Raw genomic sequence first — 27,345 nt, 5'->3', positions numbered from 1 at the left:
TGCGCCTAAATGATCTTTGATTCAGGAATTAATGAATATTTTGTGGTGTTTTTCATTTTTCCACTGTGTTATTCTTCATTGGTGTTATTTAAAAATTAATTAATTAATAAATAAAAATGTCTGCCCTGGTGCGGGCCCTCGTTAGCCTAGCAGTCTGATAGGCTTATAGTATTACAAAGGAAAAAACATACCTCCAGACGTGTCATTGTGGTCAAACAATTCAGTCTTTGTCTTGTCTGACCTTGAAACGTTCCTTCAGAAAAGGGTTTTTTCTTTCATTGTTTTTGTGGTCAGCGGGAAGCTTTGGCGGAGTTTAAAGGCGTCTATTTTGGAGCAGGAGCTTCTTTCTTGGATAATAGCCTCTCAGTCCATGGAGACATGAAGGTTGTTTGACTGTAGACAGTTACACTGGTGTTGCAACAGCTTCCAGCTTATGTTCCTTGGTGGTTTCTAGATTGTTACTGACCATCTGAACTAATTTCCTGTCAGCAGTTTGTGTCTTCTTCCAAACCTTGGAAAAGTAGCTACACCTCTGAGCATGCACTTGTCTCAGCTGATGATCTTCAAACATGCAGCTGTTTCGAAATGGCTCAAAAACATTGCCAACATGTAAACCTACAATAAGCTTCTTTTTTCTGATGTGCAAACATCTCCTTGGACTTTCCCGCGGTGCTGTATGTTGGTCAGTTCCATGAATGCTGTCAAATAAACTTTGTTTTGGAACAAAGAAGCTACCAGCAATCAATCAACTGCTGTAGGTAATCAATCAGTCATGGTCACTAACAGGACACTGAGACCTTGATAAGTCAAAACATGTTGAATCGAAGTAGGTGTGTGTGTGTGTGTGTGTGTGTGTGTGTGTGTGTGTGTGTGTGTGTGTGTGTGTGTGTGTGTGTGTGTGTGTGTGTGTGTGTGTGTGTATTGATTTCAGAAAATCCTAAATGAATTAAGTTATGCAATAAGCTGTGTTTTTCTGTTGAAGATGTTTTTGTGCAGTCATTAAAAAAAAAAAAAACAGTTCAATGATGTCACTGACAGTCGATGACACGCATGTCCATTAGGGTGCATCAAATTTGAATCTTTCCAAATAGCAATTTGGCTGGCATGGCACTTTGTTACAGTTAAGATAAAAATGACTTTTGCAAAGTTTTGAGGAATTCCATTGAGATTTAGGGGTGCCACATAACACATGAACTTTTGTGAAATTGTGAAAAATGTGCAATTTTTAGTCTAATTGCCAAAAGGTTGACCTGGAAATGTTGAGTACAGTGAACCTTTATACAGTAACATGTTCTACAGGGTTATCACAGAAAAGTTGTTTGTTTGCCCTTTGGGCAACTTGGCCATTTCTCAGAATTCAACTTTCAAGATTCTCCATTCATTTGTCCTATAAACAAAATGAAGGGAGGTCAGTGGGACATGTTCACGTGGCCTTACCCTGAGTTTTTTTTACCCCTTGTGGGCGATACTGACACAGTGAAAAGAACAAACTCTCTCTAGTGGCTAACTCACTGGCAACTAACAAGGCCTAATGGTAAGAGCTGACACTAACTAAACTTGCTCAGTCTGTGCCAGAGTCCACTCCACTGACATCACCAGGGAGAAAGAGAGAGGAAATGGAACCTGAACTTTGAACCTAGCCAGTGCATCTCCCCCCAGATATGTCTCCCCACCCGCTACCTCAGAGTCAATCAATCAACTCAACTTTTTTTTTATATAGCGCCAAATCACAACAAACAGTTGCCCCAAGGCTCTCCATATTGTAAGGCAAGGCCATACAATAATTATGAAAAACCCCAACGGTCAAAACGACCCCCTATGAGCAAGCACTTGGCAACAGTGGGAAGGAAAAACTCCCTTTTAACAGGAAGAAACCTCCAGCAGAACCAGGCTCAGGGAGGGGCAGTCTTCTGCTGAGACTGGTTGGGGCTGAGGGAAAAAACCAGGAAAAAGACATGCCGTGAAGGGGGGCAGAGATCGATCACTAATGATTAAATGCAGAGTGATGCATACGGAGCAAAAAGAGAAAGAAACAGTGCATCATGGGAACCCCCCACAATCTATGTCTAAAGCAGCATAACCAAGGGATGGTCCAGGGTCACCCGATCCAACCCTAACTATAAGCCTTAGCGAAAAGGAAAGTTTTAAGCCTAATCTTAAAAGTAGAGAGGGTATCTGTCTCCCTGATCTGAATTGGGAGCTGGTTCCACAGGAGAGGAGCCTGAAAGCTGAAGGCTCTGCCTCCCATTCTACTCTTACAAACCCTAGGAACTACAAGTAAGCCCGCAGTCTGAGAGCGAAGCGCTCTAATGGGGTAATATGGTACTACGAGGTCCCTAAGATAAGATGGGACCTGATTATTCAAAACCTTATAAGTAAGAAGAAGAATTTTAAATTCTATTCTAGAATTAACAGGAAGCCAATGAAGAGAGGCCAACACGGGTGAGATATGCTCTCTCCTGCTAGTCCCCGTCAGTACTCTAGCTGCAGCATTCTGAACCAACTGAAGGCTTTTTAGGGAACTTTTAGGACAACCTGATAATAATGAATTACAATTTTTCAGCATCACTCTGAGACAAGACCTTTCTGATTTTAGAGATATTGCGTAAATGCAAAAAGGCAGTCCTACATATTTGTTTAATATGCACTTTGAATGACATATCCTGATCAAAAATGACTCCAAGATTTCTCACAGTATTACTAGAGATCAGGGAAATGCCATCCAGAGTAACGATCTGGTTAGACACCATGCTTCTAAGATTTGTGGGGCCAAGTACAATAACTTCAGTTTTATCTGAGTTTAAAAGCAGGAAATTAGAGGTCATCCATGTCTTTATGTCTGTAAGACAATCCTGCAGTTTAGCTAATTGGTGTGTATCCTCAGGCTTCATGGATAGATAAAGCTGGGTATCATCTGCGTAACAATGAAAATTTAAGCAATACCGTCTAATAATACTGCCTAAGGGAAGCATGTATAAAGTGAATAAAATTGGTCCTAGCACAGAACCTTGTGGAACTCCATAATTAACTTTAGTCTGTGAAGAAGATTCCCCATTTACATGAACAAACTGTAATCTATTAGACAAATATGATTCAAACCACCGCAGCGCAGTGCCTTTAATACCTATGACATGCTCTAATCTCTGTAATAAAATTTTATGGTCAGCAGTATCAAAAGCAGAACTGAGGTCCAACAGAACAAGCACAGAGATAAGTCCACTGTCCGAAGCCATAAGAAGATCATTTGTAACCTTCACTAATGCTGTTTCTGTACTATGATGAATTCTAAAACCTGACTGAAACTCTTCAAATAGACCATTTCTCTGCAGGTGATCAGTTAACTGTTTTACAACTACCCTCTCAAGAATCTTCGAGAGAAAAGGAAGGTTGGAAATTGGCCTATAATTAGCTAAGATAGCTGGATCAAGTGATGGCTTTTTAAGTAATGGTTTAATTACTGCCACCTTAAAGGCCTGTGGTACATAACCAACTAACAAAGATAGATTGATCATATTTAAGATTGAAGCATTAAATAATGGTAGGACTTCCTTGAGCAGCCTGGCAGGAATGGGGTCCAATAAACATGCCGATGGTTTGGACGAAGCAACCAATGAAAATAACTCAGACAGAACAACCGGAGAGAAAGAGTCTAACCAAATACCGGCATCACTGAAAGCAGCCAAAGATAACGATACATCTTTGGGATGGTTATGAGTAATTTTTTCTCTAATAGTCAAAATTTTGTTAGCAAAGAAAGTCATGAAGTCATTACTAGTTAAAGTTAACGGAATACTCAGCTCAATAGAGCTCTGACTCTTTGTCAGCCTAGCTACAGTGCTGAAAAGAAACCTGAGGTTATTCTTATTTTCTTCAATTAGTGATGAGTAGAAAGATGTCCTAGCTTTACGGAGGGCTTTTTTATAGAGCAACAAACTCTTTTTCCAGGCTAAGTGAAGATCTTCTAAGTTAGTGAGACGCCATTTCCTCTCCAACTTACGGGTTATCTGCTTTAAGCTACGAGTTTGTGAGTTATACCACGGAGTCAGACACTTCTGATTTAAAGCTCTCTTTTCAGAGGAGCTACAGCATCCAAAGTTGTCTTCAAAGAGGATGTAAAACTATTGACGAGATACTCTAACTCCCTTACAGAGTTTAGGTAGCTACTCTGCTCTGTGTTGGTATATGACATTAGAGAACATAACGAAGGAATCATATCCTTAAACCTAGTTACAGCGCTTTCTGAAAGACTTCTAGTGTAATGAAACTTATTCCCCACTGCAGGGTAGTCCATCAGGGTAAATGTAAATGTTATTAAAAAATGATCAGACAGAAGGGAGTTTTCAGGGAATACTGTTAAATCTTCTATTCCCATACCATAAGTCAGAACAAGATCTAAGATATGATTAAAGTGGTGGGTGGACTCATTTACTTTTTGAGCAAAGCCGATAGAGTCCAATAATAGACCAAATGCAGTGTTGAGGCTGTCATTCTCAGCATCTGTGTGGATATTAAAATCGCCCACTATAATTATCTTATCTGAGCTAAGCACTAAGTCAGACAAAAGGTCTGAAAATTCACAGAGAAACTCACAGTAACGACCAGGTGGACGATAGATAATAACAAATAAAACTGGTTTTTGGGACTTCCAATTTGGATGGACAAGACTAAGAGACAAGCTTTCAAATGAATTAAAGCTCTGTCTAGGTTTTTGATTAATTAATAAGCTGGAATGGAAGATTGCTGCTAATCCTCCGCCACGGCCCGTGCTACGAGCATTCTGACAGTTAGTGTGACTCGGGGGTGTTGACTCATTTAAACTAACATATTCATCCTGCTGTAACCAGGTTTCTGTTAGGCAGAATAAATCAATACGTTGATCAATTATTATATCATTTACCAACAGGGACTTAGAAGAGAGAGACCTAATGTTTAATAGACCACATTTAACTGTTTTAGTCTGTGGTGCAATTGAAGGTGCTATATTATTTTTTCTTTTTGAATTTTTATGCTTAAATAGATTTTTACTGGTTATTGGTGGTCTGGGAGCAGGCACCGTCTCTACGGGGATGGGGTAATGAGGGGATGGCAGGGGGAGAGAAGCTGCAGAGAGGTGTATAAGACCACAGCTCTGCCTCCTGGTCCCAACGCTGGACAGTCACAGTTTGGAGGATCCAAGAAAATTGGCCAGATTTCTAGAAATGAGAACTGCTCCATCTAAAGTGGGATGGATGCCGTCTCTCCTAACAAGACCAGGTTTTCCCCAGAAGCTTTGCCAATTATCAATGAAGCCCACCTCATTTTTTGGACACCACTCAGACAGCCAGCAATTCAAGGAGAACATGCGGCTAAACATGTCACTCCCGGTCTGATTGGGGAGGGGCCCAGAGAAAACAACAGAGTCCGACATTGTTTTTGCAAAGTTACACACCGATTTAATGTTAATTTTAGTGACCTCCGATTGGCGTAACCGAGTGTCATTACTGCCGACGTGAATTACAATCTTACCAAATTTACGCTTAGCCTTAGCCAGCAATTTCAAATGTCCTTCAATGTCGCCTGCTCTGGCCCCTGGAAGACAATTGACTATGGTTGCTGGTGTCGCTAACTTCACATTTCTCAAAACAGAGTCGCCAATAACCAGAGTTTGATCCTCGGCGAGTGTATCGTCGAGTGGGGAAAAACGGTTAGAGATGTGAACGGGTTGACGGTGTACACGGGGCTTCTGTTTAGGGCTACGCTTCCTCCTCACAGTCACCCAGTCAGCCTGCTTTCCCGACTGCCCGGGATCTGCCAGGGGGGAACTAGCGGCAGCTAAGCTACCTTGGTCCGCACCGACTACAGGGGCCTGGCTAGCTGTAGAATTTTCCACGGTGCGGAGCCGAGTCTCCAATTCGCCCAGCCTGGCCTCCAAAGCTACGAATAAGCTGCACTTATTACAAGTACCGTTACTGCTAAAGGAGGCCGAGGAATAACTAAACATTTCACACCCAGAGCAGAAAAGTGCGGGAGAGACAGGAGAAGCCGCCATGCTAAATCGGCTAAGAGCTAGTAGCTACGCAACCTAGCGGATTCCTAAAAACACACAAAGTGAATAATGTGTAAATAATTTAAAGGTGATTCAGCAGAAGGAGTGCCCCAATCAAGGCACCAAACAGGCCATGAAACAGCACAGGCAACGCACGACAACGGTACTAAAATAAAATAAAAATCAACTAAACACGCTGTGGAGCAGCACAGATAACGCACGACAACAGTGCTAAAAGAGAAAAAAAAAAAAATAAAAATAAAAAAATAAAAACGAAAGCGTTAGCAAGCTAGTTAGCTTGCCAACGCTGATGAAAGTTAGCAGATAAAAGTGCTCCGTCGCGATGTTTCGACCGTTAGAGGTCTTCTTTAGGCGTTGGAGCACAGTAAAAAAGGTTAAAAAAATTAAAAAAAAAGGTAAAAAAGTAAAAAAAAAAGTCTTGAAAAAGACTGTTAATTCAAGTCCAAAGCAGCAGGTAGCAGTCTCAGTGTAAACAGTCCCAACAGAGAGCCAAAATTCTGATGTGTAGCAGCCTGAAATGACTGTAGCAGTCATTTCAGGCAGCATCTACAGCTTTCACGCAGGTCAACCACCACTTTGCATAGATGTGCGCCTTGGGGAAACTGTTTGTTGTGATTTGGCGCTATATAAATAAAATTGATTTGATTTGATGTGTGTAATAAAAATGACAAATGCCTGAATCTTCGCCACCTGCTGACATGTGGTGATTGTGCCCTGAGGAAGCAACGCAATGTACTGCTACATCACAGCCAGCTTGAGAGTATAGAGCAGCTTGGCCATCCGTCATGCCTTGTGGGGCACTCCTGGTCATTGGAAGTTCACTGCAGTCTGCTCTTCACCATCTGCATCCAGAACCACAAGACATAGTTGCACAAACTGTTGGATTCTTGTGGTAACAGGTTCCATTTCTCTCTGACGTGTGAACAAGGTAACCTCTGGCGAGCATGATGATGCCACCTTTGGGTCTGTGAAAACCTAGATCAGGAGGACCTCAGCAGTGTGGTGCCGAAACCCAGACCAAAGCAATGGTTGACCCAGTGAGAGCTGTATGGCAATGCAGGCTGCTGTGAGATGGCTGGTGTTTTCGCAGTGGTGTCAAATGCCACGTTGACAACCTGGTCAGCACAGCACCAGTCCTGCAGCAGCTTGCATGTCAACCATTCAATGAACACTCCACATGTCTCATTGGTCTGCCTCTTATACACCAGGACACAAAGAAGTTTAAGCTGCTCTGCATCTCCAACCACCACTGTAAGGTGCTCCTCCACATTGCTGAGCATCAGTGTTAACTTGCTGTCCCAGTGTAGCGTGCACAATGGGGGTGTGTGTCCAGTATCACCTCTTGTGTTTAACAGTAAAGTCAACTAAACTTTATATGTGTGTCCGACATCCATGACTGCTGCACAAAACTCTGAACTGTGAACATGTCCCATTGACCTCCATTCATTTTGTCTGTAGGAGAACAGATTCTTCATTAATTTTGTCTGTAGGACTGTAGGACAAAATGAATGAAGAATCTTGAAAGTTGAATTCTGACAAATGACCAAGTTGCCCAAAGGGCAAACAAACAACTTTTACTTTGATAACCCTGTAGAACATGTTACTGCATAAAAGTTCACTGTATTCATCATTTCCAGGTCAACCTTTTGGCAAATAGACTAAAAATTGCACATTTTTCGCAATTTCACAAAAGTCCATGTGTTACGTGGCACCCCTAAATCTCAATGGAATTCCTCAAAACTTTGCAAAAGTTGCTTTTATGTTAATTGGAATAAATTGCAATGCCAGCCAAATTGATATTTTGAAATTAAAATTTCCCATTCAAATTTGATGCACCCTAATGTCCATGATGAGTGGATGTACACGTCTCCACACCTGTGTGTAGAATTGGACTGTGATTTGCAGCTTCCTTCTAACAGCAGCGTTCTGATTCTCCACGTAGTACAATGTGACCATGTTAACAGCTTTATGATACTGAGCCCCAGAACATCTTCCAAACGTCTGTTCTTCTCCGGTTTTCACACGTTCATCCACTCTTTCTCAGAATATGATCAATGGCACCATCTGGAATGACATCGATGACCTTCGAGCTTTCAAGACGCTTGACCTGAAGGACATTGAGAAGATGTTCTCAGCGTATCAGCGGCAGCAGGTTTGAACTTTCTGGAATGCGTTTATTTTACTGGTGTGTGTGTGTGTGTGTGTGTGTGTGTGTGTGTGTGTGTGTGTGTGTGTGTGTGTGTGTGTGTGTGTGTGTGTGTGTGTGTGTGTGTGTGTGTGTGTGTGTGTGTTGTGTTTACAAGCATTGCATTAGATGACCACCTGTTGAATGGCCGATGTTGCAGTAAGCCCTGAAGTTCAGCTGGCTCTCTTGGCTGATGGTCACTGCTGTCCAGCTGCAGGCTGACATGAGCAGCTGGTCAGCGCTGAGTGAGCGCTGGTGCTCGACTTGCACCTTCGCACTTTTTGTGTGATGTTCTGGGAAAAGCTCTTTGAGGGCTTGTGGCTTAGCATAATGTAACTACACCATGAACATCACAAGTAGTCAACACACAGGAAACAAACAGTGACTTCAGAATATGAAGAGTCTTCAGGGACTCACTAATCGGGTGATTACAGAGTGCCCACCTCCTTATTTTTCTCCGTGCCAGCAGCTAATTACATACCACTTGTCGTGTGATCATTTTCAGTTCAGTTCCATCTTACTGACAGATCGTGTTGCCTCAGATAGTTTAAATGGAATGTTATTGAAGTCCTAATTGGGTTCAAGTACTCGATTGAAAACAGGGTGTCAGAGGTTACGCTGAAGAGCAGAGCAGAACCTCCATGGAGACATTCCTCTTGTTGAAAACATTTTATGGTGCATTTTACTGCTCTGCTTTAAAAGCCTCCTGACTTTTATTAAATAGTGATTTGAGGTTGTTGCCGGCAAAGATTTACTGTTAGTATTTATTTATACAGAGCAGGTTTTTACTGGCACAAGCCGACCTCTGAGATTCAGATCTCTGTGGATATGGCCGCATAAAACTCAACATTTTCCTGGATTTTCTGACCGGGTTCCATATGGCAGCGCAAAGATCCAACTGGATAGTAATGACATGTTTACATTGTACGTGACATAATAGCTTTTCTAAACATTGGTCTGTGGTTCCAAATGTGATTTTGTTTATATTTGTCCTCCGTAGACTTAGTTACCGCATTATTTTGCCTTTTCCATGTCAAGACAAATGTTTATACAATCTAAAGCGCATGTTTCAGTGAACACACGCAAAATAATTCCACAAATTAAGACACTGCAAGAACTTTGTTTATCTCAGTAACTACATATAAAATGTCCTATACACCTTTATTCATTACAAGACTTCACAAAGTAAATCTGCGCAGATTGTTGGCTAATTTCCAGAGCATCAAAGATAAGATCAAAGGTAAAAAAAAAAATGCTTGTTGTTTTGTAATTTTTTTTATGCCCAACTGTAAATTCTTGTCAAGATAAAGTAATGTCCTTCTATCTGTCCTTATGGCAAAACCTTCTGCATCCTAAAACTCGAGCTGTAAAACTTTCAAAATTTACATTTTTATACATTAATACTGGGAGGTCAACGATTTGCCTGCCCCCCCCCCCCCCCCCCCCAAAAAAGAAAAAACAATCATATATTTCTGACATTTATAAATGCCTTTTTTTTTTTTTTTTATCTATTTTGGGTTTCAATTAAGAAATGTACCAAAGCCCTGAAATGCACACATTACCCACTAGATGGGGACAAAAGCTGCTCAAATATGTTGCAAGCTCTCCACCGTTAATTCAATTGGGAAGTTAACTTTTGCTGAAAATAAGATGACAGCTCCCAGTTGTGTCCCTGACTCTTATGAGCAGTAATGCCAGTAACACGTTACTCCAATCTAACCACTTTTTTTGGTAACGAGTAATCTAACGCGTTAATCTTTCCAAATCAGTAATCAGATTAAAGTTACTTCTCAAAGTCACTGTGCGTTACTATTATTTTTTCATTGTGGGTTGACAGCAGCATTAAACTTGGTCCGTGGGCAGGAGGTCGGGGTTCGACTGAACTGCCCACTTTAAGCGAGCTGTGAGCTTTTCATCTGCGGTTTTCTACAACAGCTACGACTCGTCCTCACCTCTTAAAGCGCGGTGACAACAGCACACCTGCACTGAGCTTTACAAAGACACTTTTATGCTTTTTTTTCTCCTTTATTTAGAATTCTGAGCTGAGCGCGCCGTATCTGCTCGCTAAAAACAGCTGATCCTCTGCAACGCATCAACAACTAACACTATTTTCCACTCAAATGCACCTAAACTCTCTTTCTGAGGACCACATGATGTGAAAACGCAATAAAACTTTCTTACCTGTAAATCTGGTCATGTTTTCTGCATAAATAAATGTTATCCATTCTTTGTGCTCAAACGCCAAAGCAGGGGCGAATCCAGATGGAATGGGGGTGTGGGGCAGGGATGTGCCCCCCCACAACGCCCCTAGATTAAAGGTCCAGTTTTGAAGCCATTTTTTTACTACAACTACTAATACTACTTATAATAATAATTTCGACAAGTAAAATGTTTAGAGAGAATTTAAATGTTAGAATTTAATATTTACATTTATAAACAATGTAGGTTAGAAATTTTACTGTTACAGTGCTGTCAACAGTTAAATATGAGGTCAAGAAAGAGGTCTTTATTTTACTTTTTATAAAACAAGTATTTTTTTCATTGAAGTCAAGAAAGGGTGACTATAAAGTGAGTTTTGGCAAAACAGGTATCATTGTCATGTTGAGGTGGCAGAGGGTTGTTGTCGGCAGCTGGGAAAAGTAACTAAAAAAGTAACTAGTAATCTAACTTAGTTACTTTTCCAGTTGAGTAATCAGTAAAGTAACTTACTTTTTCAAGGAGTAATCAGTAATCAGTAATTGGATTACTTTTTCAAAGTAACTGTGGTAACACTGCTTATGAGTAATTTATTTCTTTTTATCCATGTCTCATAAATGTGCAGAAGAAGACGGCCTGAAGTGATTTTACTGCAACCAGCTGCTAAAGATCAGTTTTCTGTCCGGACATATATTCAGATTGTAGTTTACCTCATAACATCATCATATTTAAGCTTCTGCTGCAGATCCCAGGAGCCCTTGATGACTTAGATGGCAGGCTGTTTTCCTTGCAGAGGCTTTGCCACCTTCAGTTAATATGTAGTTGTTCTTTTTTTGCTCCACCCGTTGCTGGAGATCTGCATCCTTTCTGCTTGAATTGCTAATCTTTGCATGTCTTTTCAATTTTATGGTGTCTCTGCAATGCTCCGACTGCCTGCGCAGGACCTGCTCACTAACCAGTCATTCAAACAGGTGAGTCCAGGCTCTCGCAGCTTCTTTTCCTCTTTTCTTCTATAGTTCACCATCCAGCAGTGAGGACACACTGCGTTTGTGTCGTGAGTGGGTTTATGTTAATGGCTGCCTGTAGTGTTGCCTGTGCAAGGATGCTGTTTTCAGTGTTAAAGTTAAATGTTCAAGCTGTTTTTGTTCCTGAGAAGCCCATTTCATCAGTGATGAAGGGAACGTGGTGGCAAAGGCTTGCCTCTACTGGTGGTTGGCTCTCACTGCGGTATTGTATCACTTCCTGTTCCGGAGCACAGCGGTGTTTTTCTGTATCTGTTAGCTGTTTAATCTGCGCAGTTAGATTGATCTAGTTATCTAGATTATGATTTGTTTCACAGTGTAATCTTTACGTGCCTTAACTAAAGCACTCCTTCTGCTGAATCACCTCTAAATTATTTACGCATTATTCACTTTGCGTGTTTTTAGGAATCCGCTAGCTTAGCGTAGCTACTAGCTCTTAGCCGATTTAGCATGGCGGCTTCTCCTGTCTCTCCCGCACTTTTCTGCTCTGGGTGTGAAATGTTTAGTTATTCCTCGGCCTCCTTTAGCAGTAACGGTACTTGTAATAAGTGTAGCTTATTCGTAGCTTTGGAGGCCAGGCTGGGCGAATTGGAGACTCGGCTCCGCACCGTGGAAAATTCTACAGCTAGCCAGGCCCCTGTAGTCGGTGCGGACCAAGGTAGCTTAGCCGCCGTTAGTTACCTCCGGCAGATCCCGAGCAGCCGGGAAAGCAGGCCGACTGGGTGACTGTGAGGAGGAAGCGTAGTCCTAAACAGAAGCCCTGTGTACACCGCCAACCCGTTCACATTTCTAACCGTTTTTCCCCACTCGACGACACACCCGCCGAGGATCAAACTCTGGTTATTGGCGACTCTGTTTTGCGAAATGTGAAGTTAGCGACACCAGCAACCATAGTCAATTGTCTTCCGGGGGCCAGAGCAGGCGACATTGAAGGAAATTTGAAACTGCTGGCTAAGGCTAAGCGTAAATTTGGTAAGATTGTAATTCACGTCGGCAGTAATGACACCCGGTTACGCCAATCGGAGGTCACTAAAATTAACATTAAATCGGTGTGTAACTTTGCAAAAACAATGTCGGACTCTGTAGTTTTCTCTGGGCCCCTCCCCAATCGGACCGGGAGTGACATGTTTAGCCGCATGTTCTCCTTGAATTGCTGGCTGTCTGAGTGGTGTCCAAAAAATGAGGTGGGCTTCATAGATAATTGGCAAAGCTTCTGGGGAAAACCTGGTCTTGTTAGGAGAGACGGCATCCATCCCACTTTGGATGGAGCAGCTCTCATTTCTAGAAATCTGGCCAATTTTCTTAAATCCTCCAAACCGTGACTATCCAGGGTTGGGACCAGGAAGCAGAGTTGTAGTCTTACACACCTCTCTGCAGCTTCTCTGCCCCTGCCATCCCCTCATTACCCCATCCCCGTAGAGACGGTGCCTGCTCCCAGACTACCAATAACCAGCAAAAATCTATTTAAGCATAAAAATTCAAAAAGAAAAAATAATATAGCACCTTCAACTGCACCACAGACTAAAACAGTTAAATGTGGTCTATTAAACATTAGGTCTCAAAAACCAGTTTTATTTGTTATTATCTATCGTCCACCTGGTCGTTACTGTGAGTTTCTCTGTGAATTTTCAGACCTTTTGTCTGACTTAGTGCTTAGCTCAGATAAGATAATTATAGTGGGCGATTTTAACATCCACACAGATGCTGAGAATGACAGCCTCAACACTGCATTTAATCTATTATTAGACTCTATTGGCTTTGCTCAAAAAGTAAATGAGTCCACCCACCACTTTAATCATATCTTAGATCTTGTTCTGACTTATGGTATGGAAATAGAAGACTTAACAGTATTCCCTGAAAACTCCCTTCTGTCTGATCATTTCTTAATAACATTTACATTTACTCTGATGGCCTACCCAGCAGTGGGGAATAAGTTTCATTACACTAGAAGTCTTTCAGAAAGCGCTGTAACTAGGTTTAAGGATATGATTCCTTCTTTATGTTCTCTAATGCCATATACCAACACAGTGCAGAGTAGCTACCTAAACTCTGTAAGTGAGATAGAGTATCTCGTCAATAGTTTTACATCCTCATTGAAGACAACTTTGGATGCTGTAGCTCCTCTAAAAAAGAGAGCTTTAAATCAGAAGTGCCTGACTCCGTGGTATAACTCACAAACTCGTAGCTTAAAGCAGATAACCCGTAAGTTGGAGAGGAAATGGCGTCTCACTAATTTAGAAGATCTTCACTTAGCCTGGAAAAAGAGTCTGTTGCTCTATAAAAAAGCCCTCCGTAAAGCTAGGACATCTTTCTACTCATCACTAATTGAAGAAAATAAGAACAACCCCAGGTTTCTTTTCAGCACTGTAGCCAGGCTGACAAAGAGTCAGAGCTCTATTGAGCTGAGTATAACTTTAACTAGTAATGACTTCATGACTTTCTTTGCTAACAAAATTTTAACTATTAGAGAAAAAATTACTCATAACCATCCCAAAGACGTATCGTTATCTTTGGCTGCTTTCAGTGATGCCAGTATTTGGTTAGACTCTTTCTCTCCGATTGTTCTGTCTGAGTTATTTTCATTAGTTACTTCATCCAAACCATCAACATGTTTATTAGACCCCATACCTACCAGGCTGCTCAAGGAAGCCCTACCATTATTTAATGCTTCAATCTTAAATATGATCAATCTATCTTTGTTAGTTGGCTATGTACCACAGGCTTTTAAGGTGGCAGTAATTAAACCATTACTTAAAAAGCCATCACTTGACCCAGCTATCTTAGCTAATTATAGGCCAATCTCCAACCTTCCTTTTCTCTCAAAAATTCTTGAAAGGGTAGTTGTAAAACAGCTAACTGATCATCTGCAGAGGAATGGTCTATTTGAAGAGTTTCAGTCAGGTTTTAGAATTCATCATAGTACAGAAACAGCATTAGTGAAGGTTACAAATGATCTTCTTATGGCCTCGGACAGTGGACTCATCTCTGTGCTTGTTCTGTTAGACCTCAGTGCTGCTTTTGATACTGTTGACCATAAAATTTTATTACAGAGATTAGAGCATGCCATAGGTATTAAAGGCACTGCGCTGCGGTGGTTTGAATCATATTTGTCTAATAGATTACAATTTGTTCATGTAAATGGGGAATCTTCTTCACAGACTAAAGTTAATTATGGAGTTCCACAAGGTTCTGTGCTAGGACCAATTTTATTCACTTTATACATGCTTCCCTTAGGCAGTATTATTAGACGGTATTGCTTAAATTTTCATTGTTACGCAGATGATACCCAGCTTTATCTATCCATGAAGCCAGAGGACACACACCAATTAGCTAAACTGCAGGATTGTCTTACAGACATAAAGACATGGATGACCTCTAATTTCCTGCTTTTAAACTCAGATAAAACTGAAGTTATTGTACTTGGCCCCACAAATCTTAGAAACATGGTGTCTAACCAGATCCTTACTCTGGATGGCATTACCCTGACCTCTAGTAATACTGTGAGAAATCTTGGAGTCATTTTTGATCAGGATATGTCACTCAAAGCGCATATTAAACAAATATGTAGGACTGATTTTTTGCATTTACGCAATATCTCTAAAATCAGAAAGGTCTTGTCTCAGAGTGATGCTGAAAAACTAATTCATGCATTTATTTCCTCTAGGCTGGACTATTGTAATTCATTATTATCAGGTTGTCCTAAAAGTTCCCTAAAAAGCCTTCAGTTAATTCAAAATGCTGCAGCTAGAGTACTGACGGGGACTAGAAGGAGAGAGCATATCTCACCCATATTGGCCTCTCTTCATTGGCTTCCTGTTAATTCTAGAATAGAATTTAAAATTCTTCTTCTTACTTATAAGGTTTTGAATAATCAGGTCCCATCTTATCTTAGGGACCTCGTAGTACCATATCACCCCAATAGAGCGCTTCGCTCTCAGACTGCAGGCTTACTTGTAGTTCCTAGGGTTTGTAAGAGTAGAATGGGAGGCAGAGCCTTCAGCTTTCAGGCTCCTCTCCTGTGGAACCAGCTCCCAATTCAGATCAGGGAGACAGACACCCTCTCTACTTTTAAGATTAGGCTTAAAACTTTCCTTTTTGCTAAAGTTTATAGTTAGGGCTGGATCAGGTGACCCTGAACCATCCCTTAGTTATGCTGCTATAGACGTAGACTGCTGGGGGGTTCCCATGATGCACTGTTTCTTTCTCTTTTTGCTCTTTTGAGTGCTCTTTTTTGCACCCCTCTGCATTTAATCATTAGTGATCGATCTCTGCTCCCCTCCACAGCATGTCTTTTTCCTGGTTCTCTCCCTCAGCCCCAACCAGTCCCAGCAGAAGACTGCCCCTCCCTGAGCCTGGTTCTGCTGGAGGTTTCTTCCTGTTAAAAGGGAGTTTTTCCTTCCCACTGTAGCCAAGTGCTTGCTCACAGGGGGTCGTTTTGACCGTTGGGGTTTTACATAATTATTGTATGGCCTTGCCTTACAATATAAAGCGCCTTGGGGCAACTGTTTGTTGTGATTTGGCGCTATATAAAAAGATTGATTGATTGAAAACTGGTGCCAAATCAGTATGTGGATCCATAGTGGATTTGTTGATCCGAGTTGAATGTGAGCAGTTGAAAAACAGACACACACGCACAGTGTTGCCACAGTTACTTTGAAAAATCCAATTACTGATTACTCCTTGAAAAAGTAACTTAGTTACTTTACTGATTACTCAATTGTAAAAGTAACTAAGTTAGATTACTAGTTACTTTTTTAGTTACTTTTCCCAGCTGCCAAAAACAACCCTCTGCCACCGCAACATGACAATGATACCTGTTTTGCCAAAACTCACTTTATAGTCACCCTTTCTTGACTTCAATGAAAATAAATACTTGTTTTATAAAAAGTAAAATAAAGACCTCTTTCTTGACCTCATATTTAACTGTTGACAGCACTGTAACAGTAAAACTTGCAATTTCGAACCTACATTGTTTATAAATGTAACTATTAAATTCTAACATTTTTCTAACATTTAAATTCTCTATAAACATTTTTCATTGTCGAAATTATTATTATTTTAAGCAATATTAGTAGTTGTAGTAAAAAACGGCTTCAAAACTGGACCTTTAATCTAGGGGTGTTGTGGGGGGGGCACATCCTTGCCCCACGCCCCCATTCCATCTGGATTCGCCCCTGCTTTGGTGTTTGAGCACAAAGAATGGATAACATTTATTTATGCAGAAAACATGACCAGATTTACAGGTAAGAAAGTTTTATTGCGTTTTCACATCATGTGGTCCTCAGAAAGAGAGTTTAGGTGCATTTGAGTGGAAAATAGTGTTAGTTGTTGACGCGTCGCGGTGGATCAGCTGTTTTTAACGACCAGATACGGAGCGGCTCAGCTCAGAATTCTAAATAAAGGAGGAAAAACAGTATAAAAATGTCTTTGTAAAGCTCAGTGCAGGTGTGCTGATCACCGCACTTTAAGAGGTGAGGAAGAGTCGAGCAGCTGCAAAAAAAACGCGGATGAAAAGCTCACAGCTCGCTTAAAGTGGGCAGTTCAGTCGAACCCCGACCTCCTGCCCACAGACCAAGTTTAATGCTGCTGTCGACCTACAATGAAAAATAATAGTAACGCACAGTGACATGGAGAAGTAACTTTAATCTGATTACTGATTTGGAAAGATTAACGCGTTAGATTACTCGTTACAAAAAAAAGTGGTCAGATTAGAGTAACGCGTTACCGGCATCACTGCACACGCACGTGATGATGTTAAGCTTACTGCTATTTATACAGGACATTAAATTGATATGATGGCTTTGACTAATGATGGACAGTCTTAAAGAAATCATAAATTCTGGATGATGCCAGCTGTTTGCATAAACCATGATTAGCAACCGTGGTTAGCATTTTTATTAAGATAATCTGTACACTTCAAATCCAGTAATTTTGAGAAAAACTTCAGCATTGGTGGTGACCGTGGCATCTCTGGAGACCTGCAGATGTTTTGGGTCAGAAACCTCTTCAGAAAACTCTTCTTCCTCACAACCTTTAAGATCTGGCTGATGGAATTGTCTGAGAAACTCCCTCAGTTATTGTTTTCTCTGGATAAAAGCTGCCGGCTGCTTCAATGTGAAAAATACAGATTCCTCCACATAAATAAACTCCAGACATTGCAGCACTTGGGGAAGTCTAGGGTGTGGTCATGTGGATACGTGTGCTCTGTGTGCCTGGAAAACCTCCATAGAGTTGTGCCAGAGCTGTTCTGCTTTAGTTCTTTTCAACAGGAAGAAGCAGCATTTCTGCTGAGCTCCTTCTGGATGTCAGATGTTCTTGGCTTGTCTTTTCTTGGTTAACTTTTCAGCAAAAAAAAGGAAGTTTCTATCTCATATCATTAAAAAGTTATTTACAGTTTAGTAAAGCTTGGTCCCAGCTGTCGATGGCGTCGGCCCCAGAGGGTTAATGGCGAATGGCAGTAATTCCCAGAACCCTTCCGGACAACCAGTGAATCTGAATGTTTCAACCTCTTAGCAGTAAACAAAAGTTGTTCATGCTAGAAATAAGGTCTACACATTGTGGGCTTAATAACAAGCGTGACCGACGCAATGAAGCACATTTGACACATTACCACATAAACTGAGTTAATCAAACTGAGTTGAACTCAAACGGCAGATATGTGGGGTGAATGTAATCGCAAAGTTATTGCAAACAACATCCTTATAAACTTACTTGTATGCTTTTGTCAGCCGATCAGTGCAGTGTGACGGCGAACTACGGGGGCCGGTGATGAACACATTTAAGCAGGGGTGTAAGCAGCTCTCAGTTGAATGGCGTCAGAGCTCCATCTACTAGACAAACGGTGCAAGGACATTTTACATTGCCAACACAAACATTATTTCAGTAACTGTAACTGTTCTGTTTATGAGAAATTATCGGTATTCTATCTGCAAAATTTCGGCCGATGGTGAGTACTTTGAAAAGGGCTTATATCGGCCGATAATATCGGTCGGGCTCTAATGTGAAGGTCACCAGAGCTTTTGTGGGGGGTGTCAGCAATGCAAATTGCTGCTGTCGGTTACACCCCCCTCACACTAGAGGCCGAATGAGCCTGAATGCCATCTGAATGAAACGAGAATAGTCGAGGTGCCTTCGAAAACCTCCGACTGTGATCTGTGTGTGTTCCAAACAGTCAGACAAATTCCCGTGGCCGGCCCGAATGTTTAGCAAATGTTAAAAACATTTGAGCTGCATTTAAGGTGTAAAAAATCATACAGTAGTTGAGGTGGACTCTTCTCAATATTCTCACCTCGTCAAAACAGCATTCGAAACAATCTGATCATGTTCGAGGGAAACTCGCCATGGTCAGGCATGGCAAATCCATCCTGAATGTGCAACATCCAGTGCACCTCAATTGGGGTGCAAAGACCCACCCAAAGTGAGCTAGACTGACCCAAACTGACTACAAACAATAATACTGTATATTACGGATGTCACTCATGTGATGGTGGTGTTCCTCGCAACCTGGAAATGCAGACGTCCGCACCCATTACAAAATGGCACATGAAAAACAGGCAGCACTCACCTGTTCAGCTGGACAGCGGGATGCACACCTCACGCAGGAGGTGTGCGTCAAGCCACTGCTTAGTAAAAGGCACATGGCAGCCTGCCTGGAGTTTACCAAAAAGCACCCGAAGGACTCTCAGACCATGAGAAACAAAATTCTATGATCTGATGAGACAAAGATTGAACTCTTTGGTGTGAATGTCAGACATCATGTTTGGAGGAAACCGGGCACCATCCCTACAGTGAAGCATGGTGGTGGCAGCATCATGCTGTGGGGATGCTTTTCAGCAGCAGGAACTGGCTGCCCATCTAAACTGAGCAATCGGTTGAGAAGGACCTTACTCCGGGAGGTGACCAAGAACCCAATGGTCACTCGGTCAGAGCTCCAGGATTCCTCTGTGGAGAGAAGAGAACCTTCCAGAAGGACAACCATCATTGCAGCAATCCACCAATCAGGTCTGCATGGTAGAGTGGCCAGACGGAAGCCACTCCTTAGTAAAAGACACATGGCGGCCCACCTGGAGTTTGACAAAAGGCACCTGAAGCACTCTCAGAGCATGAGAAACAAAATTCTCTGGCCTGATGAAATTGAGACCTTCCCTACAGTGAAGCGTGGTGGAAAGATGAATGCAGCAATGTACAGAGACATCCTGGATGAAAACCTGCTCCAGAGCGCTCTTGACCTCAGACTGGGGCGACGGTTCATCTTTCAGCAGGACAATGACCCTAAACACACAGTCAAGATATCAAAGGAGTGGCTTCAGGACAACTCTCTGAATGTCCTGGAATCGTCCAGCCAGAGCCCAGACCTGAATCTGATTGAACATCTCTGGAGAGATCTGAAAATGTCTGTGCACTGACGCTCCCCATCCAACCTGATGGAGCTTGAGAGGTGCTGCAAAGAGGAATGGACCAAACTACCCAAAGATAGGTGCACCAAGCTTGTGGCATCATATTCAAGAAGACTTGAGGCTGTAATTGCTGCCAAAGGTGCATCAACAAAGCATTGAGCAAAGGGTGTGAATACTTATGTACATGGAATTTCTTAGTTTTTTATTTTTAATAACATTGCAGAATTTAAAAAAAAAAAAGCTTTTTCATGTTGTCATTATGGGGTGTTGTGAGTAGAATTTTCAGGGGGAAAATTAATTTGCTCTATTTTATAATAAGAATGTAACATAACAAAATGTGGAAAAAGTGAAGCGCTGTGAATACTTTCAGGACTGAATAATTGCCATAATTTGTCATTATAACCTGAACAGGAAAAAATGTGAGTGTATATTTGAAAAGGCTTTGCACAAAAGAGAAAAACTTACTCCAAATGTCTGACCACATTTTAAACACATTTGTTTAATAAGTGTAACAAAAGACAAAGAGAATAAAAGGAGAAGAAAAAAGCTGAAGCAGTCTGTGAGTGCATTTGGTTTTGTGCCCACAAACAAGCTGGCGGCGTTGACTTCAGCACGTGGGCATGGTGGGGTTGACAGGCTTGGTGAATGTGACTTTCTCCTTCTAATCCAGTGCCAGGTTTCATCTTCTGCCAGGCACAGTGGGTCAACACTGGCACGGGTGGAAAAACGACACTTTCTTTACAAGCCGCATCTGTTTCACGTACGTCATCGCAAAACCTCAAAAACGACGCTTTCTGGCAAGAGGGAAACCAGCTCGAACAATAAATAGAAAGCATTTAACATTCAACCCCAAAAAGGTTCAGACATGAATTCTTTGCCCTTGTGGATTTTTAATACTACATTTGTGTGAAACCTAAAAAAAAAAAAAAAATTCAAGGGTCCAATCAAAGCTTAGAGGAGTCTTTTCATATTAACATACCTGCCTGAAGGTACCCTCAAAAGGTCTCCTGGCCTGTTTCAGATTTTCTGTTTGAATGAGAGTTCTGGTCGTTCCCTCTTATGAACATGTTACATACTTGAACAGCTGACGTTCACAGTTCCTGCAAAAACAAATGTAAAATATGGCTCAGGTGCACCCTCTGGACCATGGCGGTGACCATCATAGTACATTTGCTAGTCTGTCTTAAGGTCAAGATGTCTGGACATCCGGCAGGTATCAGACAGAGGTGTGACGTTAATGTTTGTATCTTCCTGCAGAAGGAGATGGGATCTATGGACGACATTTACGTCACCACACGGAAGGTCAAAGAGCTGTCAGTCATCGACGGCCGACGTGCACAGAATTGTGTCATCCTGCTGTCAAAGTAAGTGTTCCTGCCTGAATGATCATTTAGTCCTCAATGCTTGAAAAGTAGTCAAGTCGCCAACAGCGGTAGAGGAGTGAGGTCAGTGGGATGATGGGTTTGGCTGCCAGTATGGAGACCTGGGTTCAATACCAGACACTTCATCTGCGATGTCCCTCTTGGTTGTAAATGGGCACTGGCTTTTGGTGGTGAAGTAAGCTCTGAGGTGTAATGAGGTAATGATGATGTTATTGATTCCAAGCCAGCAAACAGAACACTGATCAGATGTGCTGAAAACAGCTGGAATCACCTGTGTGATAAACACTGGTCCAGAGTGAGACACACATCATTGCTCACTGTAACATGTGTCTGTCGTTGGTATTCTGCCAGTAAGTAACGCTGCCATCCAGTTAAAATCAGATTGTATTCTGTGCAGGTTAAAAATGACCAATGATGAGATCAGGAGGGCAATCCTGGAGATGGATGAGAGAGAAGAGCTCGCCAAAGACATGCTGGAACAGGTAAGCCTGAACGCGTGTCGAGTGTGTGACGATTTGTTTGGAGGTTGAAACCGGTGTGTGTGTGTGTGTGTGTGTGTGTGTGTGTGTGTGTGTGTGTGTGTGTGTGTGTGTGTGTGTGTGTGTGTGTGTGTGTGTGTGTGTGTGTGTGTGTGTGTGTGTGTGTGGAGGGGGGGATCTGACAGGGCGTGTAAAACTTTAACCTGTAAAGTGATGGCTTAGGAGTCAGATTTTCTTGACAAAGATTTGATCACATTTAATATGTTTCAGTTTGCTCTGCACTATTTGCAGTCAGGTCCATAAATATTTGGGCAACAAGGCCAAATTTGACAAGAATATGTTCTGACTTTCAGGATTACATTAAAGAATTTAATAAAAAATATCAGATTAACATTTCAGGAATTATCGCCCTTCGTATACACAGTGCCTCCATTTTCAGAGCCCTTAAGTAAATGAAATGAACAACACTTAATAATTATTTTTAATACAAATCATCACTTTTGGAGCAAGTTTTCTTCAGACAAGTCAGGGGATGGATACATTAACATTTCCATGTCTCTGACTATGTCTTGGACTTAATTTCCATCAATCATTAAGAAATACAAACAGTGTGGTACTGGATGGTAAATCTGTCTGGAGGAGGTAGATCTCAGAAATTGAGTGACTGACCTCGTAGAACAACAGTGAGGGAAGCCAGAAGACAAGGAGTTATAGGCATCTGTGATTATGAACAGAGAAAATTACAAAAATTGTGTCACTGTCCAACTACTTATGGGGCTGATTGTAATTGCTCATTTTGTAATGTTCTGAATACCTTTTATGTATACAGTAGTGTTCAGAATAATAGTAGTGCTATGTGACTAAAAAGATTAATCCAGGTTTTGAGTATATTTCTTATTGTTACATGGGAAACAAGGTACCAGTAGATTCAGTAGATTCTCACAAATGGGCAATTCTACGGTAACGGAATTACAATCAGAGCTAATCTGTCATGGTTAGATGCCATATGTCCAGACTTTGCTGTTGTTGTAATTCCGTTACCATAGAATTGCCCAAATTCAACAAGACCAAGCATTCATGATATGCACACTCTTAAGGCTATGAAATTGGGCTATTAGTAAAAAAAAAAAGTAGAAAAGGGGGTGTTCACAATAATAGTAGCATCTGCTGTTGACGCTACAAACTCAAAACTATTATGTTCAAACTGCTTTTTTTTAGCAATCCTGTGAATCACTAAACTAGTATTTAGCTGTATAACCACACTTTTTCATGATTTCTTCTTATCTGTGAGGCATTAATTTTGTTGGTTTGGAACCAAGATTTTGCTTGTTTACTAGTGTGCTTGGGGTCATTGTCTTGTTGAAACACACATTTCAAGGGCATGTCCTCTTCAGCATAAGGCAACATGACCTCTTCAAATATTCTGACATATCCAAACTGATCCATGATGCCTGGTATGCGATATATAGGCCCAACACCATAGTAGGAGAAACATGCCCATATCATGATGCTTGCACCACCATGCTTCACTGTCTTCACTGTGAACTGTGGCTTGAATTCAGAGTTTGGGGGTCGTCTCACAAACTGTCTGCGGCCCTTGGACCCAAAAAGAACAATTTTACTGTCATCAGTCCACAAAATATTCCTCCATTTCTCTTTAGGCCAGTTGATGTGTTCTTTGGCAAATTGTAACCTCTTCTGCACATGTCTTTTATTTAACAGAGGGACTTTGCGGGGGATTCTTGCAAATAAATTAGCTTCACACAGGCGTCTTCTAACTGTCACAGCACTTACAGGTAACTCCAGACTGTCTTTGATCATCCTGGAGCTGATCAATGGGTGAGCCTTTGCCATTCTGGTTATTCTTCTATCTATTTTGATGGTTGTTTTCCGTTTTCTTCCACGCGTCTCTGGTTTTTTTGTCCATTTTAAAGCATTGGAGATCATTGTAGATGAACAGCCTATAATTTTTTGCACCTGCGTATAAGTTTTCCCCTCTCCAATCAACTTTTTAATCAAACTACGCTGTTCTTCTGAACAATGTCTTGAACGTCCCATTTTCCTCAGGCTTTCAAAGAGAAAAGCATGTTCAACAGGTGCTGGCTTCATCCTTAAATAGGGGACACCTGATTCACACCTGTTTGTTCCACAAAATTGATGAACTCACTGACTGAATGCCACACTACTATTATTGTGAACACCCCCTTTTCTACTTTTTTTTTACTAATAGCCCAGTTTCATAGCCTTAAGAGTGTGCATATCATGAATGCTTGGTCTTGTTGGATTTGTGAGAATCTACTGGTACCTTGTTTCTCATGTAACAATAAGAAATATACCCAAAACCTGGATTAATCTTTTTAGTCACATAGCACTACTATTATTCTGAACACTACTGTATATCCCCAGAGGTACAGTAGGTCACCCCGGCTTTAGTGAGTAAAAGTTCTACCATATATCAGTTCTACCTAAAACGAGTGATTCCGGTGATGAGTTCACTGACCTGCTTGAAGAGTTGAACTAATTAGAATCAGCTGGTTTAGTGGCTGGATGGAACAATATGTAGTAGGACTTTTCCTCACTGAAGCCGGGGTGATCCACCTCAGTATCTCACTCTTGTGTAGCTCACAGCTGGCTCATACCATGAATGATATCTACAGTTTGTAATGTTCCAGCAGCAATTTACTGGCCTGGTTTCTTTTCCCCGTGAATTAAAGCTGTGACACAACCTGACTGCAAACAGCAGATGTAGATCTGTTCATGAACTCTGTGTCCATCCTCCTTTACCTTTGCAGCTCCTGAAGTTTGTCCCAGAGAAAAGCGACATCGATCTCTTAGAGGAGCATAAACATGAGCTGGAGCGTATGGCCCGGGCTGACCGCTTCCTGTATGATATGAGCAGGTAAAGTATATCAAATACTGTTGCACTTTCAGGGTGTAAAATGTCTGATTCCTGTTGCTTTGAGTCTTGTATATTGTCACTACAGCATGATATTGGCAGCCATATTGGAATTTATGTTGTTTTGCTTGTAAACGTATCGCCACTTGACTAGCAACTGCATATACTTTGTAATGTTATCTTTGCATTTTTTTAATGAAAAGCTGTCAAAGATCTCAAATTGATTATCTTATTTGTTTCTTATAGTCTCTGACAGTTGGGACTGGGTGTTGGTAGGATTGTGTTAACCAGTGGCTTAGGTGCATTCTTTGGCAAGGAAATGTTAACTGACCTTGACTTTGTGGATGATACAGAGATCTTTGCAGAATCGATGATATTGAAGGGGATCCATTGATCAAGATTAAGATCCAGGCTAAAGTCAAGGCCTTCAATGACTCTATGGTCTTGGTATCTGTTTGCAGCCAAAGGCTTGAACTTGTAGAAACACCCACTTCTCTTGGTAGTGGCATTCGTGTCTCTGGGTTCTCACCCTCTGACATCAAGAGACCCCTGGGAAGAGCTTAAGGAGTCATGAGGTTCCTGGACAGAGGTGTTTGTCGATGCCGATACCTTTGTAGGAGAATGAAAGTCCAAGTTTTTCGGATCCTGTTTTTTCTTGTCTTACTGCATGGTTGTAAGAATTTGATGCTAACCAGTGATTTAAGGTGATATTTGGATACCAGATCGTTTCAGATGATCCTTGGGTACCCCATGAATGATTTGGTCTAGTGGTTGAGTCCAGAAGATCATGGGTTCAAATCCCCGCCTGACTGGAAAATCACTAAGGGCCCTTGGGCAAGGTCTTTAATCCCCTATTGCTCCCAGTGTGTAGTGAGCGCCTTGTATGGCAGCACCCTGACATCGGGGTGAATGTGAGGCATAATTGTAAAGCGCTTTGAGTGTCTGATGCAGATGGAAAAGCGCTATATAAATGCAGTCCATTTACCATTTGTCTAATGTGAAGTATCACTTTCATTGTGAGTGAACATCAGCTATGACATTTTGGTCATGTGGTACATTTATCTGGTCATGATCCAGCACTCAGTTCCCTTCATGTTGAGGACCCCAGCAGCTGGAGAAGGACAAGGATGCGTTCTTACTTTAGAGAAGTGGAGATGGACCGATGGTTGCCATCCAGAACACCTTGGTCACATTAACACATTGTTAGCAGATCTAAGTTCTGAGACACTGTCTTTCTGCCATTTATGCTGCAGTCCTTTTATTACTTTCAGAGACAATTAAAGCTACTACACATATTTTACATGCCCAGTCCATGCAGGTATTCAACCATGTAGAACCATGAAGGAGCCAGAACACGTCCCTGATACGAAATGAGATAGAAAAAAGTGAGTGTCGTTAATGCAGTGTCACCCCAAAGGTTGCACAGCACCAAAAGAAGAAATGGTTTGACATGAAAGACATTCACCAAATCAAGGCAATTGATGACTGGGAGGGGGTCAAAAAGAAGTGTCCATAACTGAGATGGACAAAGGTATATCTGTCATGAGTGGTCTTGCAGTTTGAGACAGTTGTACTGTGCTGTTTGTTATACAGTTGCGTTGAAGGACCCGTTTAAATGAATTATACTGTTGGGCTATTTGAATGCACTTATAATTATTTGCAACTGAAACTGTAGAGTTAAAAGGAGTTTCCCATATCAAAGACAACAGAACAGCCTTTGGTCCTGGATGGCAACCACTAAAAAAACAGTCCATCATCACCTCAGCAACCTTTAGAAAACAGGATTCCTAGCATATGATGGAATTGTCAGAAGAAGAGTTGAACACTCAGAGGCTTGAATGCTACCAGTGTTCAAATATGACTAGGGATAGGTATTGATAAGATTTTATCGATATCAATGCCATTATTGATTCTGCTTATCGATCTGATTCCTTATCAATTCCCTTATCGATACCTCTTGTGAATTTTGTACTAAAAGTAGGCTTTACAGGCTTTCTATGTATTTCCTTGAGTCTTAAAGTAAATAAATATGAAATTAGTCACTGTATCCTTGATCTCTGGACATAAATAAAAATAAACAAAACTGTGTTTTGCTTTGAAGTTATTAATTCCGACTGGATTCTATCGTTCTAACTTGACTTGTCAGAGAGCCGCGCAGTGTTTGGAGCTGTGTGAACAGAACGGAGGAAGATTCTCGTTTCTTTCTCGCAACAAGACCGGAGTCCCAGTTAGTGACTTTAATCTGCACAAAAGTGAATCACAACTCATATTCAGGGATTAAAGTGGTGAAAAAAAAAAAAAAAAGCTGAAACCCAAAATTACCCCCCAACACCACTTGCACGAAAATGTTTGAATTCTAGAAGCTCTGAAATGCAATCTGGGACTATTCCAGACAATAAACTGGAGTGAGTGCAGCATCCATTGAGAGAAAAAAAAATACAACTTTCCTTATTCAAATTCATTCCAGTAGTATTCTGCTCTTACTAGGATGCAGCAGTTTTCTAGTTTGGCAGAAAGTTCTGGAGGAAATCACTGAAGAAATTAACACATTGGAAATATGGTTTGACCGGAACAAACTGTCATTAAACTTAAATAAGACATGGATGAAATGGAGGTGTAAGAGTCACTTGGTGTTCACAGGAAACACTTATTTATTTCTGTATGTATGTATTTATTTATGTATGTTCATTGTTAGTTGGTTTTATATTTTGTTGTGTTTTTATTCAGGTTCTTTTTGTCTCTT

General features: G+C 41.3%; 1 protein-coding gene across 3 annotated transcripts in view; it reads left to right on the top strand.

Annotated features, from left to right (window-relative positions):
* Positions 1-27,345, top strand: part of daam2 (dishevelled associated activator of morphogenesis 2) — a 290,269-nt gene that overhangs the window by 239,939 nt on the left and 22,985 nt on the right. For 2 of the 3 annotated variants that reach the window (XM_034160092.1, XM_034160093.1), the window contains 5 exons: positions 8,091-8,198; positions 11,369-11,398; positions 21,103-21,209; positions 21,625-21,709; positions 24,499-24,605. In XM_034160092.1, the coding sequence (XP_034015983.1) occupies positions 8,091-8,198; positions 11,369-11,398; positions 21,103-21,209; positions 21,625-21,709; positions 24,499-24,605 (437 nt within the window). The remainder of the gene's footprint in view (positions 1-8,090; positions 8,199-11,368; positions 11,399-21,102; positions 21,210-21,624; positions 21,710-24,498; positions 24,606-27,345) is intronic. The other variant, XM_034160095.1, reaches the window with a different exon arrangement.

Source organism: Thalassophryne amazonica, chromosome 19 (genome assembly GCF_902500255.1).
Source record: "Thalassophryne amazonica chromosome 19, fThaAma1.1, whole genome shotgun sequence".
NCBI classification, from domain to species: Eukaryota; Metazoa; Chordata; class Actinopteri; order Batrachoidiformes; family Batrachoididae; genus Thalassophryne; species Thalassophryne amazonica.
The sequence above is the reverse complement of the archived record's forward strand: the minus strand, read 5'-3'. Positions and strand labels throughout refer to the sequence as shown.